This window comes from Aptenodytes patagonicus, chromosome 7 (assembly GCF_965638725.1).
Source record: "Aptenodytes patagonicus chromosome 7, bAptPat1.pri.cur, whole genome shotgun sequence".
Taxonomy (NCBI): domain Eukaryota; kingdom Metazoa; phylum Chordata; class Aves; order Sphenisciformes; family Spheniscidae; genus Aptenodytes; species Aptenodytes patagonicus.
In genome coordinates, this window is record NC_134955.1 from 31,650,549 (window position 1) to 31,669,558 (window position 19,010).

At 34.9% G+C, this 19,010-nt stretch overlaps 1 protein-coding gene across 3 annotated transcripts in view; it reads right to left on the reverse strand.

Moving 5' to 3' along the window:
• TTBK2 (tau tubulin kinase 2) overlaps positions 1-19,010 on the reverse strand; it is a 100,320-nt gene that overhangs the window by 59,100 nt on the left and 22,210 nt on the right. For all 3 annotated transcript variants that reach the window (XM_076344692.1, XM_076344690.1, XM_076344691.1), the window contains exons 2-5: positions 13,952-14,111; positions 8,536-8,683; positions 2,731-2,804; positions 1,536-1,676 (exon numbers count right to left, since the gene is read on the reverse strand). In XM_076344692.1, the coding sequence (XP_076200807.1) occupies positions 1,536-1,676; positions 2,731-2,804; positions 8,536-8,683; positions 13,952-14,020 (432 nt within the window). In that variant the 5' untranslated portion in view covers positions 14,021-14,111. The remainder of the gene's footprint in view (positions 1-1,535; positions 1,677-2,730; positions 2,805-8,535; positions 8,684-13,951; positions 14,112-19,010) is intronic.

A 19,010-nucleotide genomic window follows, 5' to 3' on the forward strand; every position in this document is an offset into this window, starting at 1 on the left:
AGCAGTACTGTTCTAAATAAATCTGAAATTCACAGCTGCTTCAAATGTCAAAGGTTGAGACTAAAAACCCAATCGAAACCATGAATTGAAATGAGTATGATCAACGTTATTTTTAAATGGAACAAAATTTCAGCATTGCCCAATTCATCACATGAGGCAAATAACCAACCAAGGATTTCAAGATTTCAGCTCAGCACAAAGCTTGCTTTTAGTATAATCTATCTAGAAGATATATAATAAAAGATAAAATGGACTTGTATTTTCAAGCCAGGAAAACTGCATGCTAGAAAGCAATCGTGCCTTCTTTTGCATATGGAAGTCACAACATAACTCCTAAAGGGGAAGAAAAATTCTTCTTTTATGAATCTAATATATTGCCTCACACTGCTGTTTTTCCTCGCTCAACATTTAATTTCCTGGGTTTTTTCCATCCCCTAACAGCATTCTCCATTTCTATCCTATTTGAGCCCATAGACTCCAAGATACAGCTAGATAACAAGATGTCCCCAATCCATCCTGCCAGCCACAAAGGAACACATTTCCCGTTCAAAACTTGGATTGTTTTCATCATTAAAATCTTGCGCTCCGGCTAACTCCTTCTCAACTATTTCACTTGACATTCACTGCCTCTGTGTCCTTTCCCTATTAAGTGAAGTCTTGGGGATGGGTCAGGGAGAATACAAGTTTTATAAAAAGTTGCAAGAAAGAAGTGATGAAAATGAAAATTCCCTAATGTACAGAAACTTATCAGAGGTTTTATGTAAACACCATTCAGCTGACAGGAAATTTAGCTATATATGCCAGATATAACCAGCCATATTTGCATCTATTAGAAAACACAAGATTTGCTTATTTTTTCTCATTTACAAATTTTGAAAGCTCAGCGTTCTAATGATATTTTTAATATAGAGCAATATTAAAAATAGCTGATGCAAATTCAGGAACAAATTCAAAGAAAAACAGAAAAAAATAATAAGAACAAAATCGTGATGCTATCAGGAAGCTATGGTCCTCATGACATTTTGACAACACTCATTTTATTAGAATTGCACAATAAAACAATTGAATAGTTTTCTCTTACAGTCTGTCTTTTCTTTCCTTGTTTGTTACAAATATATTAAATACAAAAAAATTGCTATTGAAAAGCTTATAAATACACCCTGCGGCTAGTATCTATTCTCTTAGATTTATTATGTGAAGATATTAATTGCCATTAGCCAAACTCATTATATCATATCTCATGGCAAATACTCTTGATTGCATGATGCTACAGATAAGAGTTCAAAGTTTTAACTACAGAAAATTGCAAGGAGGCCTAAGTAACTGAAGACAATGATGACAAAGACCAAAGTTATTGTTGTTGCAATCCAACATTAATTAATAGAAAAAACCTGCCCTATCAGATGAATAAACATACAATTTTCTGTCCCTTCTCATTTTTTCATTTTAACATCTAGTATAGAACCTATTCTTATTTATGCAGCCATCTAATGACCACATATTACTTGCTTGTTTGATTTAATGGGCAGACTTACCGGTTTTATGTCCCTGTGCAGGAATCCTACAGAATGAATACTTTCAATAGATTCCAAAATCTGCTTCCCAAGCCGCAGAGTGGTACTAATGGTGAATGTTCCTCGAGACTGGCTCCGACGCAGGTCTGCCAAGTTCCGACCCTGATCAAATTAAAAGGGCGTTTTCATAAAAAAATACTAATACCGAGATTCACAGATAGCGTAAAGTCGTCCTACTTCTTCTTTAGCTGTTCATGGTTAAGCACAGAACACTCTCATTACCTATTTTCATATTCAAGGATAACACATCTCACCTAAATGTAATGAGTATATGTCCCCGAGTATCTCCAACATTAAGTTTAGAATCTATTTTTGAAAATACGAATGTTAGTATCTTTCTACTCCTAAATAACATGGACCAAACTAATCTCTATTAGAAGACTAGTACATACAGTATCAGTTAACGTTTTATCTGTGTCACACCTGAAAAAAAGGCCCCTGAGAAAGTGCTCACAAAGACTTCTTTACACTCACCTCTTTAAGGAAAAGTACGTAATTTATTTAATTATACAGTATATCTTAGATGACTTAACCAAACAGATGAAAAATATACTATGCAGGAAATGCACCCCCATGACATCACAGAACTGTTGGTCTGTCAAAATAACAGATGACCAACAGTATGAACTAGAGCACACTTCTTTTTCCAGTATTCATATTCACCAAGATGATAAAGGACAATAATCCCATAACTTTAAGTGCTAATCACCCATTTTATCCGTTTTCACAGGAACAACTCTTTCAGTAAAGTGAATTCAGTGTTTTCTTTTACTTGCAAAGGGTATTTTTTCACTTTCATCAAAAAAGCCAACAAAATGCACAGACTAATATATTGTATTTTAGACTATCTTCAGGGAAAGACTTCAAAGGAATGTGAATTATCTCAGAAGACATCACAGTTCACTCTTTCAATAGTCAGGTCTTTCTGAGGATGCAAACTTTCTCCTTTCTGAGAGAATTATGGAAAGGATATCAAGGGATAAAGATATAAGGATATGCTCAATTTAGGTTTGCTCACTACTATGCGTTCATGATCTGTGGTTTGTTTTTTTTTTTTAATTTGTCATCCTTTAAAATTTTACTAGTATTTTCATATATGCTTGGCTAATAAACCAAAACACACAAGCAAACTTTGAGCTCTGTTTGATACACTGACCTGCAACTGCATGACCACATAGTTAAATCTGTCATTCCTTCCACATCCAATGAATCTACAGACATGATCTTTTCCTGAGAGAAAAAGAAGCAAATTAGCCAATAATAATGAAATTCTGTGGCTTATTCCTTTAAATACCTAGCAAATTACTGGAAGAGATAGTTATATTTCTTTAGAGATCTTTAATAAACTAAGGCCCCCACCCCGACAATTCAACAGCTGTAAGACCAATGTCAGTTCTACCCCCAGTTAAATAGAAGTTTTGTCCCATAAAATATGCAGCCCTACCACAGCTATCACTCTTCTATAAGAAAACATACATGGCAACATGCCTAAATGTCTACAGATTTGAGGCATTTTGGATTGGGAAAAGGTTATTTTCTTGCAAAGCTGATGGCTTGTTATAGTCAATATCCCTAGCCACTATTCCTCTTTTTCTATAAGCTGCAGCTGCCATGATGAAAGAAAACAGCAGGAGTTACCTGCGGGTCATTTTTTGTATTAAAAAATTTGAGAAAATGTAATTCAACTAATCCGTTATTAGTATCTTTTTCTAGAATATGATCTTTGCTGTTTAGCTACAAAAGACAAATTCAGCTTAGGTACACTGAAGCAGATAAAGAATTGTAGTAGTTAAAAAAAAAATCACAGTTTGGTTTAAGCCTATTTTCTTTAAAGCCTCTTCCTGTCCTAGAAGCAAATTGTGGAGGAGAAGAGGGCTGGTCAAAAATAATCCCCTTACTATCCTGCAGTTGTAAGTCAAAGCATAAGATTCCCCAGGTAAAAAGAGGCAAGCCAAAGACTAAACAAGAGTGAGAATGCAACCTCATTGTCACTTCAGTATCTGTGTTCATTGACTTGGAGAGAAGCTGGGACCCCTTATGACCCCACTCTACAACAGAACAGGGAACTGTAGGGTTTAAGTCCCTCATGCCATTTACCTTCCTTTCTGACACCATGGAAGCTACAGCCAAGAGAAAGCTGACGGTTGCAAGTGGCCACTAAAGCTCTGTAAAATTTGTGTCACCTAAGGTTTCTTTCATGAATTTCTTTACCCTTAGGATTACCAGAATGTCATAAATAGAAAAAAGAAGTGATAGGAGAAAAGCAATTAAAAAATTCAAAAACACATTACTGCTTTCAAATGTACTTTCATGTACTGCTAGCTACACATCTGGGGGGACTTTGTTACTGCTGCACTCATAGCTCCATCAAAACCCTAAAACTTGGCCCTACAGCTTCTGAATATTCTCACTTCACTTGACAGTTGCCTGTTTATTGCTTCCTCAGAAAGCTCCCTGCTACATACAATTAAAACAAATAGGCCCATTTAAACAAAGAAAATAGTACAGGATTCATCAAAATAATTTATTTTAAAAGAATTAATTCAAAAGAAATCCCTACAACCTCTGCAAATATGTAAGTGCTAAGCTGTAAGTATCACTGCTTTTCCTCCACTTTTTCCTTCCACCCATTTGTTTAAGTGAGACAGGCAATGTTACAGACATTTTATGAAGAAAAAGGATTTGCAGCAAGAAATTTTGTATATTCATTGCTGCAGTTTCCAGTTAATGAAGTCTCACCTCAAATATTCATGATTCATTTTACGGCCACTGTGGGTATGCTTGAAGGAACATCTTCAGAGAAACATATATTAGATTTCGTCTGACAAATTGAGTAAACGTCCAAAACTCGGTTTGGTCAGAGAAACCCCATTTTAACTGGAGCAACAACTCCAGTTGTGTGGTAAATTCTCTGGAAACTAAGTTTTATGAAAATCTGAGGAAATGGGAAAGGACAGAAGTAGGGCCTGTACACCTTCTACAAATAGCATGATCCTCCGCCACTCCAGTGTGGCTATACGTACCTACTACACCTTTGCAGATACCTTCAGTTCCTTTTCCCTCAGCAAGAAAACAGTATTTTCTCACACCTGTGAGCCACATGGCTGGGGAGCAGGGGGAGAAGAAGATGGTAATAGGCTGCAGTGAACAACTATGCCCTTGAAAAGCTTCCTAGGGAGGGTACGAAGCCTACTTGCCATTCCCCAGGCTGCAGTGTATCACTACAGCTAGCTTTTCAGCCTACACCAGACACAACCCATCACTAAATTATGCTAGAGAGCTGTAAATGAGTGAGGGAGAAGTCTGTAAGGTTGAGACGGAAACCAACTGAGTGAGTCTCACTCTCACTGAGCGAGATGTGATAAATCTGTCTTCTCCCATCTGACTGTGGGAACAGATGGCCTAACAACATGATTAAACAAAACAACCATCTGTTGCAGCAGATTTCTTGTTTTTTAAAAAACCAAACAAAAAAAAAAAAAACAAACCAAAAACAGAGCTTAAAGAGTTAAACAGTATTCTGACAACAATAATTAGAAGACAGCATCATTGGGGGGGGGATAAAAAAAAAAAAAAAAAAAATCAAAGATACAATTGATGACTAAGCTGTAATAAATGGCCGTATCAGTGAACATACTCCTCCTTCATAATTGAGAAGTCATACAACTACTCACATATTTAAGCATGTTTTGCTTGATCAGGGTCTTAAAAGAGCTTCTTTGAAGTTTTTCATTATTCACTGTACTGCATACCTACAAAGTTATGACTCATTTCAGCCCTGCAATGAATGACCACACTGTCTTAATTTCCAAAATTTCTGAAAGCAAAAATAATAAAAAAATAGTACATCCCTGCACTTCTGCCAACAGCTATTCTCATTTCAGTTTCACAGTTTCTGTGAAATAAGATTCTAATTCAGAAACACTCGAAAGCATGTTTACAACCTTGAGAATGTGCCTAGCTCTAGTAAAGACTGGAAGAGCCGTTTTGCTGGATTGAGACATATTACACCTATTTATTTAATTCTTTCCTAAAAGCCTATTTCTTCATAGTTTTCCCAGAAACTGTACGTGGTAATAAATATGTTTTTTTAAAAAAATCAGATCCACACATCAAGAGAATTCTGAATGACACTGTCAGCTCACTGTGTCTCATTACATACTATTCATAGATCAAACCTTCCAAATATTTGCAAGAAATAGGATTTTCATGACAATTATATTCCTTCCTCTGTTTTATGTCCAAGGTAACTAGAACACCTTGAAAGTAAGAGAACATAAGCCCTTTGAGAAAAGGATAGTAATTATATACATACATATATATACACACACACATGCCAAAGAGGGATACAAGAGCAAGATAAAAGTTGGTCTCAGAGGATGTACGCTATTAGAAGGCTGTCACAAAAATATCCTAAAAGAACCATTTACAATTTCACCTGCTCTGAATCTGCATGAAAAAGAACTTGTCAAAAATAAGAAAAATTTCTACATGGTAAATGAAGCATTTAATAAAAAATATTCTTCAAGAAGCAATGATAAAGTTGTTTTCTACTCCATGTTTTTGTCCATTTTTCTTGATTTTCTCTCTGCTTCAAATTTTTAGCTCTTGCATACTGAAAACTTGGGAAGGTAGAAAAATCAATGGAAATGGCTCCTAGGAGCCAAGATTTTATGTAAAACATGAAATGGTCTCTACCATATCTTATTTAATAAAAATCCTTTAAGGATGGATAAAAATATATGCATGTAAAAATAAAGTTACATATCTGTGCAAACTATAAATCTCAATATATGCAAAAGGTTCACCCTTGACCCATCTCTTACAGTAGTCACTTTCCTGATCATCTACAATGTTCCCTACCTAAAACCAGAACAGTTACACTGTAATGTGGAACTTGCACAGCAATGACTAAAGGTCACCTCTAGTGTTACTATCATGGAATCACCAACTTCTGGTTTTGTTTTTTTTTAAAAATTGTGCAAGAGAATAAGAAGAGATAAAAATTAAAGAATAATATTTAGATTGTTTTCTTATAAGGAAGGTTGTCAAAAGAGCTCCTTGTAAAGATCTCATACAAAATCAAGGTTCTAGTTATACAAAAACTTCTATTTATTGTTTTCTCAGAGAAATAATATCAAGAAAATAAATAACTGAAAGATCTTTATTTGGATTATTTGCCTCAGTGGATCTTTTGTTCAGATGTTTCATTATTCTGTTCTTTTCATCTAGAGGGCATTTCCCATGATTCAGTAGAACCAGAGGGACTCTTCTGCAGGAAGACTTGTGTTGTTAAAGGAATTACACTCCCAAAGGAAGACTGATGAGAAAATTATAACTTCTGTAAGGCCCTATGGCAACTATTCACAAATCAGTTTTTTATTATTTCAGCAAACATTTTTGGTTTTCAAAAATACTTCAAAAGGTAAAGAAGTTTTTACTAAGAAAAAAGCATTTTTGTAACATCTTAACTCAAACTTCACTATACTTAAATTCACAGTAGAAAGTTATAAGGCACTCCAGTTATGCAGTCGTATATAAAGCTATGTTTTTACCTATCATTGGCATTGTAGTGCTACCAAATTCCAATATTTTATTTCAGTTATTACTATTTTTCTTATTACTTTAGCTGCTTCACCTATACCATTTTAAAGACTCTGGGTTTTGTTAAAAATAGAATCAAGCTCACGTGTGCAGAAAAAAAAAAAACCAACAAAAACCTTGAAAAATTAATTCCAAGCATTTAAAAACCCAGGAGTTACAGAGTATTTGTTTCTTCAAAACTCACTATCTTTAAGATAATTTCTTTCAAGAACCCTGACAAATGGTTTCTAAATGTACGATTGGTAATACTGAAATTTATTATTCATCTCTGGACTAGAAACTCTAAAATTCAAAGAAAGCTAATATGCAGTCCCTGAATCTTCTTACTCAACTATATAATACTACGTTTTTGTGAAATTCATTAAAAAGATATAAACATAAGAACAGTTTGTTAACACTACAACATGTGACATGCTTGCCCTCTTAAATCTATAGAGGCTGTCAATTTCTGCTGCAATGTGACCTTTACAGCAGATTAGGCAGCACCATATGTCACGCAGATTTTGTTTTATTCCAACTAACAGTTTAGAAAAATCGGGCTGCTGACAGGGATGGATGTATTAGTCAAAATGTTCCAGATTCAAAATAATTTTTTTAAAGAAGAAAGTCACCCTTTAAACTTTCTTTTTATAATCTTATGTTGTGAAAAGGAATGAAGAGAAGCCATTGCATATTTCTCTGTACTGATAGCTTCAGACATTAAAGTATCTAAAGGTACATCAAAAGTGACTATTCAAAGCTGTGATTCTGAATGGTCAAGGACCTGAACCCTAAAAAGTATTTCAGGACTCTACATGCCAATAATTTTTTTTCTACAAGTTCCAGTATTTTAAGGGGGTTTTTTTGTTTGTTTGTGTGGGTTTTTTTTGAAATATGTTTCCCATTTCAACATTAGAATTATTCTTGGCAATACTTGCAAAGGCAAAGAAATACAAATATTCTTATCCTGGATGCTATGTGAAGGACCCACAAATATTCAGTGCTAGATAGTACAGAAAAAAAGAGACCATCTTAGAAGGGGAAATAAATAGCTAACAACAACAAAGTCTAGAGCTAAAAAAGGTAAGAAGAAGATCCAGATCCAGAATAAACTACAGTTGAGCATAGGATTTGCAGCAATTTAATTTTTTTTGTTGTTCTTTTTGTTTTCATGCCATCCCATTTCAAAGAAAAGGTCCATTGTAGCAAAACGTTCAGAAGCTGAAAGAGCTTCTATTCCACTTTTAATAACCATTTAGCAATAACCTGCAGAATATGGGGAATATTTACTGAAACTATGACTAAATAGAGATTATAATGATTTTTTAAGAAGATACACTGACATTCTACTTCTGGCATATCCAGGGTACAGCCCTACCTTGCAATTTCTTCAACACAGCTACTTCCATTTTCAGCACTTGCTTTGGCTGCTGAGCTGATTCGACCTTCAGTGCAACATTTTCCCGAGTAAGCAAGTCCAGTGCATCGTAAATTTCTCCAAATCCTCCGCCTCCTATTTTCCTCAACTGTATTGGGAAAAAAAGAAAGAACAAAAACAGATTTAAAAGATGGGAGAAGGAAAAAAAGGAAACAAGACATCAACACTTCTTTGTACTGCCTGCCATACTGCAAACGCTGTTGTATTACTAATAGATTTTAAAATAACATACTCGTATCCTTCAGTACATAAAAGAGCTACTGAATAATCTACTAAGGTATGGTTAACCACAGTTTGGAAGAGAATCCTAGGAAAACAAGTTAACACACCTGATCTCCATCTGCACTAAACTTCTATTTAATACAATAGAAGAGTGCACTAGCATTCCCAGCATGAATCTGACCAAAGTCAGCATGCTAAAGTCTTTTCTCAAATAGTCACATACTACCCAGAGACTTTCAAATACAAATGCACAGTGACTTTTTTTTAAAACTTGCCATCTTCTTCTTTTTTCGGAAATACTCACACTGAATACTAAAGGTATAAAAGTTCTTGGACTTACGGAAAAGAGACAGCATTTTCTATTATATGCAGTGACTTACACATAACAGCTAAATCATAAATGATAAGAAAAGGCTATGATTAAGTTTGACTATATATTTTAAATGTTACTCACATTTCCATTCACCAATACCATTCTTATTAACAGACATACTAAAGAAACTTGCACCACTGAAAGTTTCATCTGTGTTAGGAAGAGGTAAAAAGAATGCTTCTGGCATATTAATTAGTTTGCTCTACATTCAGAGCAAATATTAATAGTTGTGTTTTCACTCTGCTTTAAATGTTCACAGGGAATGGAGACTTGTCTGGTTTTCAGTATCAAAAATGTCAATGTTATTTCACGTAATGCTTTCATATGGTGATCTCCGCTGTAGCTACCATTCTAAAGTTAATAAAAGAGAAAAGGAGACAAAAAGAACTTACCCTAAGAAACACACAATATTGTATTTTTACTGTTATTTTACTTTGAAAGAACTGACATGGTTTTCTAAATATCATTTGAAAACATACAGTTGCTAAGGTTATATGACTACACTGTATTAAATGTCATCTAAACATTCCAGGGATCTAGAGATCAGCAATGTGCTGACCTATCTTCAGATTCTGAAAATAAATCTAATGTCTCTTAATCCAGACAATCAGCCATCTGACTGAGAAAGAAAAACAATTTTTAAAATAGCCTAGGCCCCTAAGAATAAGGAAGAAGCTAACAGGTAAAATACTCATATTGTCTACTTGCATTTTTCAAGTCATATCGCATGAAATTTTTATTCTGTATGATTACAACAATACTCAGTATTTCATCATGCACTTTCTGTCCTGAAGGTCTTTTACCATCACAAGCAACTGCTATTTCAATATTCTTGAGGAAAATATGGTCCAAGATACGTAGCATTATCTACGTTACTCACTTCTGGCCAATTCATTGCCCATTTTAAAAAGGTGCATAGGATAGACAGCACACCACATCTTCAGACCTACAGAACTAACCCACCTAAATATCTGCTTCTAGTGCAATACCTGTTGACTGCAAATTCACACGTTCATTTCTTTCTAACAAGCACACTAGCTGTTAGCAAATGCAATCTCCTCTTCTCCACAGGCTGTATACTTTCTCTGAAGCAGTGTAACATGCATACTACCAACACAGGCTTAAGCCTGTTGCTCTTTAACCTACACATTTCAAGAACTTGTTCTTGAAGTTCAGGTACAGAGTATCATAAATCCTGAATAAGAAGTTTGTGTCTTCGGACATGACTTGTTTAAGGTACTACTCAGGTAAGAGTCTAGGGTTAACTCTGAAATAATGACAAACCATGAGAAATAGAAACCTTTCAAGTCCCATGAAATACTCAGTATAACTTGGTTACATTCAGATGTATTTAACATATGCAGTGTTAGTCTTTACAGAAAGGAAAGAGATCTGTCATCTAAATATTGGGAAAAATAGCAAGTTTTAAACAGGATTATATATGTATATATATTTAAAAAAAAAAGTATGTGCGTATCTACGTATCTCTCTCGAAGATGTAGTTTCATGACTAATTTGGCCATTTTAAGTCTGCACTTTTCTGTTCCACCTCTTGGTCTGGTAATGCCACATAGACATTGATCTGACTGTAGTCTTCAGCGTAAGCACATAAATTTTCAGCATAGTACAAGCACAATGGAGACAGTGAGAATGCATGGTGAAAAAGCTGAGAGGGGAAAAGGAAAGAGGTGACACAGCCATCCTCACCCCTATACAAACTTACAGCATTTATCATATAACTTCATTTACCAGCTTTGAGAAACAGCCAGACTGAGAAAGACTACCTTTGAAAGGCTTTTTTTTCTGCTTGTGTGCTTAAAAAAAATTAAAGAAAAAATAAATCAAAACAAAACCAAACACACCACCACACTAATAAAATAAACAGATCAATTTCTATCCTCAGATAAAGTACGCCAGAATCATTAACATACATCCAATAACGACATCAGTCAACAATTCCAGGCACAAATGAACCTCTCTGATTGCAGAAAAAATATTTTCCACACCCTTTGTCACTGGGTCACGCACCACATTCAGCAATGAGCCCACGTTTTCCTTGGTCTTCTTTTTGCTGCCAATGTCCCTGTAGAAGCCTTTCTCATTGCTTTTCACATCCCTCACCAGTTTCAACTGCCAGCTGAGCTCTGGCTTTCCTATATATTCATCCCAACACACAGAGGCAATGTCTCCATATTAAACTTGGGCAGCTCATCCCTGCTTCCACCTTCTGTTCACTTGCATTTTGCTTTTGAGTTCAGACAGGAGTTGACTGTTCAAATTATACTGGCCTCCTGCCACATACGCTCAACATCTTTTACCTTGACAAGGACCATGTTGCCCTCGTTTACACCTGCACCACCATTCTCCCATTTCGTACATTAGTTTCAAGCTTCTCTTCTTTGCATTCAGCATCTCACACCCCAGACTCATTCTCTCCATCCTCTCTTCCACTCCTATCTCTTTGTATGCTTCAAGTCTAAAGTATACAATTTCCAACATGTTTTATCCTGGTATTTTCACTTACGCTACATAGTGAATGATGTTCTTAAACCTGCCTAAAAACAATTATCATTACAATCATGTCCCTCCAAGTCAGGATTGTAATAGATGTTTCAAAGGCAAAAAGAGGAATGAGAAAAGGCATCGCCAGAGGATAAAAGCAAATGCTAATAGATACAGAGACCAGTAGAGAGGGAGGATGTCACTATAAAAATATTTTATAGTGTCTTTTCTATGCTTACTTTTCAAAATAGAATCACCCTGAAGAACGTCTAGGTTAAAAGTAAATTTAATTGAGCATAGTTTTTTTTAAATGTTCATGTCCACAAATTCCAGGCATGTTTTCATGATTACAAAGACCAAGGTCCTGAACAGCAAAAATTCTGAGACTGCATTTCAGCTGCAAATCTTTACATAACTTCCAGAATGTGTACTTTTTTTTTTTCTTAAACTGGTTACAACAAAATAATCTCATGCAATCATACTACAGAGCTGCCATTCTTCAATGCAGGGGGAAAAAAGCAGGATATTGGGAGAGTTCCACAAGGAACAATCAGAAGTACTACTGATAATTAGGGACAGTACTCATTGTCACCAAAACTTGAAAGTCCACTGGTTTATACCACCTCATCTTTCTACACAAGGAATTTTTAAGTACTCTACTGCTTCAAGAACACTAGCAAAAAACTTCAATACTTCATAACCTAACAGAAAAGTATTAATTATATTAATATATATGTGTGTCAAGGACCAAGGAATTTCTAAAATTTGCATGCTATTTTCTTCCACTGGCAGACTGTCCAATGCAATCCTGAATTCAGAAAGAAGTATATTGCCTTAGATGCCATCAAGAAATCTTTAATGTTTGCTACGGAAATTAAGAAATTGAAGAGTTACCCACAGACAATATTTGGCACTCATCTGCCTGTAATGCTTGATTTGGAAAATGTACAAGTTAAAATGTATAATCACGAGATAAACAACAGCCTACTCTCAAAATTTTCCAAAAGACACCGATCTGATCATCATTCTTCATTACATAGGAAAGAAAATAAACCTGAAGAAAACAGGACTACTGTTGCACATATCAGACAACTGAGTAGTTTTGTGCATAGTGATGTATTAGTATACTGTTATCTATTTATAATGCTATTTTCTTCTATTCGATCTGATTCAAGACTATGCTTTCAGTTTTTACTTCACTGCAATATTGAGATGCAATATAAGAAGATATTTTACAAATACTTACACTCCAAAGACAGCCATTTAGGTTCTATTTACACAAAAGGAAATATAAAGGTTTCCTACACAAAGCTAGTATCAGCTTCCCACATTTTTAAACGAGGGATAGGGCACAAGGTAGTTGAAATTATTTTCTCTATACGAATTTGAAATGATGAATCTTCTGTGTTCAGTCTCACAGTTTTAAATAAAATATTGAAATATGGGAGTAACATAAAGCAAAGATGATGCAAAAAATAGTGATTCAGTATCCATTCACAGCCTACTAAACACACAGAGATATCCAATATGTTCTATTAAGAAGTGGTGCTTTTTTCTTTTTTTTTTCCTTTTTTTATTTTAAATCTCAAAAAAAATCCACAAGCAAAAAAATTCTAAAGTGATCAGGGGAATGGAGAAGGAACTATGAGAACTCAGCCTGTTTTTCCCAGCAAAAAGAGTTTCAAATGGATACTATTTCCCTCTAGATGTAAATCAAGGATACGAACACCAAAAGGGAACAGAGCTATTTATGGTAAAGCCAATACTGGCACACAATCAAATGGATACAAATCAGCCAGGAATAAACCTATGCTACAAAATATAATGAACAAAAATCATTTCTAATTAGAAGAGCAGCAAGGGCCTGAAAGACCTTCCTATAAGAAGTAACAAATCTCACAATCTGACTAGTTTCAAGAGGGTGCCTGACTGATTTCCAAAACAGACTGACATAATCACTGGCTGATCAGATTCAATATAGTAACAGGACTCTTCCAGTTGTACTCTGAACAGGCACTAAGTTAGGATTTAAAAGCCTTCTTAGGTCCTTACCAGAAAAAAACCCACCTTAAATCCATATAACTTCTTTTTAAAGTAGGATAAGAGAAACAAGAGGTTTTAAAGTCCTTTCACCATTTAACATAAGCATTAAGCAAAATACATCTCACAAGAATTTTGAAACAGACTTCAAAGCACAAACTACTTCTTTTTAAAAACATGTTTTAAAGAAGAAAAAGAATTGCAGGAAGGCATACTCACCACCTTCCATCTTTCTTTGACCAAGATTCCTACACTGAGGATGTCAGGCTGCTCCCCTCCTCCACTCATTGCAACCTCCTGACGCGATGGTGCTGCTATGCAAAGTCTAGGTCAGTAGAAACCATCCAGATCCCAGGAGTGGCTTCCATTTAACCAGTGACTGCAGAAACAGAGCAGAACGTAGGATCTCAATGATTAACAGAATAACATGAAATACAGAAAAAGTCGTGTTTCTCACCTAGCACCTTAACTAGTTTTTGTATCCCATAGTGACTTATTTTGGAATTCTAGCCAAACAAATTCCAGTACAGAAAGAAATTCAAGTATATTCTTCCTTATTTTTTTTAATCTGCTCTCTCTCAAACCTCCAAGCCCAATCTCAAAATAGTACTAGTGAATATAAACATTTTCAGAGTTATATTCTGCAGGCAGTTTCAAATTGCTGTAAATCATAATTACGTTTAAATTTAATTTTAATAACTTTTAAAATATAATTAATATTTACTAAATAGTTGGTTAAGTAATTAATAGTAATATATAATAATAAGCTTAAAGTAATATTAACGAAAAAATTACAAAATTAAAACTAAATACTTAAATCAGAATGGTAATTTAATTTATTGCACTGCATACAGACTATTCCACATTTTACAATGTGTTTCACATAGCTAGGATTACTTATGATTAAATATGGCTAAAGTACAATTTTGTTGGTTTATGTCAGGGTACAAATAGCTAAAGGGAAAAAAACTTGTCTTGGGCAACTCTATCAGTTTAATTTTTTAACTTTCTGGCTTTAGGCAATCACCTCTAAAACGAATTTTATATAGCCATATAAAAACTTGTCTTTGGGAGATTAATTCATCCATAATGGCTCCCATTAGCAACTACTACAACCAATTAAAAGCTTATTTCAATTGTTTGAAGCTTTTCTAGAATTGTGCTTATTTGCTACACTGGTATAATTATACAAGTGTTAACTCTTTGTACAAACTCTTATCCAATGATAAGACTCTTCAGAAGTGTATTTCCTTTGGGTTTATTTCTATCACTTCCAAAATAGCATAAATTAAAAGTGAAAAATTCTTTTCTCCTTGAATCAACACACAAATGGTATGCAAAATTGGTACAACCATTCTCATTTAAATTAACAATATGCCCTTCCATGTGGATAAATGCCAAGTTTACTACTGGGCTAAATTATGCTTTTTAAAAAACAACCTGCTGCTTAAACAACCTGGCTTTTAAGACAGAGGTTTGTTTGACATGACAGTATCTGTGGGGGGTTTTTTCATATTTCATTTACGCCTTTCTTGCTTCAATTGTAAATTCTGACATTTAAACCAACTCCAAAAACAGACCCCTCTGGAGAAAAATTAACCTGGATTAGTTTGAGATCTAAATTTATATCAAATTAGAGTGGATTACATCCCTGTAAAAGAATGTTCATTCAGAATATGTAGCCTGAATTGGTTTAATTCAAACAAATGAAGGGAAACCAAATTAAGATTGAGTATTCTGAGTAACAGTGTCCACCATGCAATTTAATCAAGTTGAACTAAACCAATTTAAATTCTACCAGTGCTGGTAAATTCTCCCCTGCAGATAAGGTCAAAATTCTAAAGAGAATTATAGTCATTTATGTGAACACCCTTAACATTACTAACCGTTGACCATAATTACTGGCCTTTCTAACAGAATTATCATAACACAGTCAGGAACTAAGTAAGTCAAAGAGAAAGAGAAATGGCACTAATGAAGGGAAAAAGGTCTATTTCCAAAATCACATGCTTACAGCATGTACAGTGATTTTTCCATTTGCTCAGATTTTTGCTTCCCCTTCCACCACCACCCAGTTACATCAAAGCAGGTGGTGGTCTTCACTGAGTAATATGTTTACTCCTATATTGGGACTTCAAGGGTTTGGGGGTTTTTTGACACCTGCTTAAAAAAGGTAATGGAGAAAGTATTCATCGCACCGGAGCAAAACCTAAAATTGGCAAGTATGGTTTTTGCTAAAGCTTTCAAACACGAGCAAAATTCATCACCTGTAGGAAAAGTAGACGCTTTATTAAAGCAAAGATATGACAACAGTGGTTTTAGAGTTTTTTGTTACTACTGCTATCAGCCTTGATCTGATACCTGATTTGATACTTTTTTTTTTTAAATACATTTCAAATTACAATTTATAGTCACAACTCTGACAAACATTTCTGAGAGCTATTCATTCATGGATTCTTGAGTATACTAAGAGAGCATCAGTAACTGGCCCAGAATGCAATGGTACAATACATATATCCACAGAACCATCCCATACTTTAAGAATTATCATAGAAGTACCGTATTACTGTAGATAACATCTGCATGGCCAGGGTAACAAGATCTTCTTCATTTATACACAATTCCTCAATCCTATTCCTATATACTAATTCCTTGTTAAATCTCTTGTCATCCTATATCATTACAAAGCAATAAAATCTATCCAAAAGCCAGCACCAAAACCCCAGAACCCATTAAACTGTCGAGCACAGGAGGCAAAAGTTCTCTCCTGAGCCCCTGAAGGCAAAGTGCTAAACACCTCCTGAAGCTTAATAATCAACTGCAAGTACTATTTTACTTTAAAAATGCAAGTTTTACAAACATGTTGAGGTTAATTTGAAGAATCATGTTTTCTTCAAGACCCCAAATAAAGTAGCAGAAGGATTCAGTCACAAATTTCAAAGCCAGAAAACTTGAAATTAGCCTGAGCTTTTACCTGATCAGGCCACATAACTTCACCCCCTTCAGTGAAAGAGCACACTAATATGTAAGAGTCCAAATGATGAAGAGTCCCCTGTCTTCACTGGTAACATGTTCCAGCACGTCCCTTCCCTCACAGTAAGCATGACTTGCTTTATTTCAAGGTTTAATCTGTCTAATTTTAGTTTCTTACCACAGGACTTTGTTACAGTTTTGGAAACCGAATTCCATTCCCAGTAATTTCACCTCATTTAAGCATCTAAACACATTTTTTAAACCTCCTCTAAGTTAATAAATTAAGCTTTAAGCCTTCCTTCCTATCCCACGGGTCTTTAATGTGGTCCTCCTTTGAAAATCCTCTCCTTGCTCCATATTCTTCTTGTGGTATGGGCAGCAACATCGAGTTAGACACCAACACTGAATTACACTCAATCATACCAATACCTAATATGGAGAAAACATGAATTTTTTATTTCTTTCTGATAGCATTCTTATTTCCCTAATTTAAGTCTGATGCTGTTTTATACTTTTGCTAAATCACAACTCCATCAGATGCTTAGACACCTCCATGCTTACACTCAGGCACTGCTGCGAGAATATGGTTTCTTTAAAGCCTTTATTCACAATCTGATCTAGACTGGGTTTCATTGCTCTGATGTGTTCTCTAACGACCTTAACACTGTATAACTGAAAATCTGTTAGTTATTAATGTACTGCAGTGGATAAATGTATTCCTTACTTAATAACAGAAAACACGTATTCTGATAGCTGCAATTTAGGTTACGACCACCTTCTCCAAATTCATGTGGAAAAAAAAGGACGTTATTGAAAAGGACTACATTTAAAGGACTTTTGGACAGACATAAATATACATTCTTTGGAGGTGGTGCTCAGGACAAAATTGAAACTGAAACTTCTCTGAATTTTGAAGGGCTTGAATTCAGATTGTTTGGCCCATTCTAAATTCTACAGATGAATAAAAGACTCATAAAAGTACATACAGTCCCATTTGTATTACTGAAATACAGCCATATGTTGCTTTCAGTGTAGCTGTTTAACAGCCTACAATGCTGTTAAAAAATTTAAGAAAGCTCCAGCATGTTCTGTAGCCCACTGAAGCAGATGAATAGTTAATAACACACAGTAAAGGTGCAAGCTTTCCCTTACTTGATTCAACAGATGAATCCTTTAGCAGTGCAGTTTTATAGGTGGCAGTACAGTTATTTTCTGCAAAATGAACACTTCTTTATAATTCTCCTAAAAAAGTAACAGCCATTTTAATTGCAATGTATCTGATAAAATTCTACATTCATTAACTCATCGGTTTCCTTATCAGACCAGTTTATCAGATCAGAGGAAACGTGTAAGATAACAGAATTACCACAATTAGAGGCAATTAGCCCTCTGTCAAATTATTTCCAGGTGACAGGTCACGGAATAACTAGGACAACACAATGAGTACAGACTTTGTTCCATAACATAAGCCTTTGCCTGGGAACTGATCACAGTATAATATAAGAACAGGTAAAGGAAGGTTAATGCTTATATCCAGAATTTAATATTGTACAAACAGCATCCATTATTTAAAACTCTTCTATCCACTTAACTGCTTTTAACTACATATCACCGCCGCTAAAGACTTCTTTAATTTACCCCAACCAAGTATACTAAAAGATTATATGCTATTAGAAAACAACAGTGTAAAACTTCCAGGAAAAAAACAAGTCAATTTTGTAAAAGCTGAGTCTAGCTCAGCAAGCAAAGACAATTGTTCTATGTAATTTGTGTGCATGTATATAATTTCTTTAGAGATGGTGCTAAACTGAAGCCAATCTCTGCTTACCAGCCTTTGTAGATGTTTAAATCCAGATCTAAGGTTGAGAAAGTACCACAGACAATTTTGGCTGAATGGAGGTACTGTAACTTTCAGGACACAGCAAGTAAGGACAGAAGATTACTTCTGTTCCACAGAAAGGAAAAATATATGTCCTGTTGCCTCCCCTGTGGAATAATACTAACCTTTTTTCTATTAGGAACTCTCTATGCTTATTAGGAGCTCTATCTGCCCGCCTTCAGTTCATTTAAGAAACCAGTAAATTAACTAGAATCTACCGAAGTTGCTTTCCACTTCTGTACTTTCTACTTTTGAGCAGAAGAAGAACTTAAAGGAACAAAGAAAAGTTTAACAAGTCAGCATAAAGAGAAAATCAGGGCAGGAAGCGTTCAAAGGTCCTAATTCCACCACATTTATGGTAAAGTCCACTTTCTTTGACAGGCTAAGAAGCATGTTCAAATTGTAAATTCTAAGGCCAGAAATGTT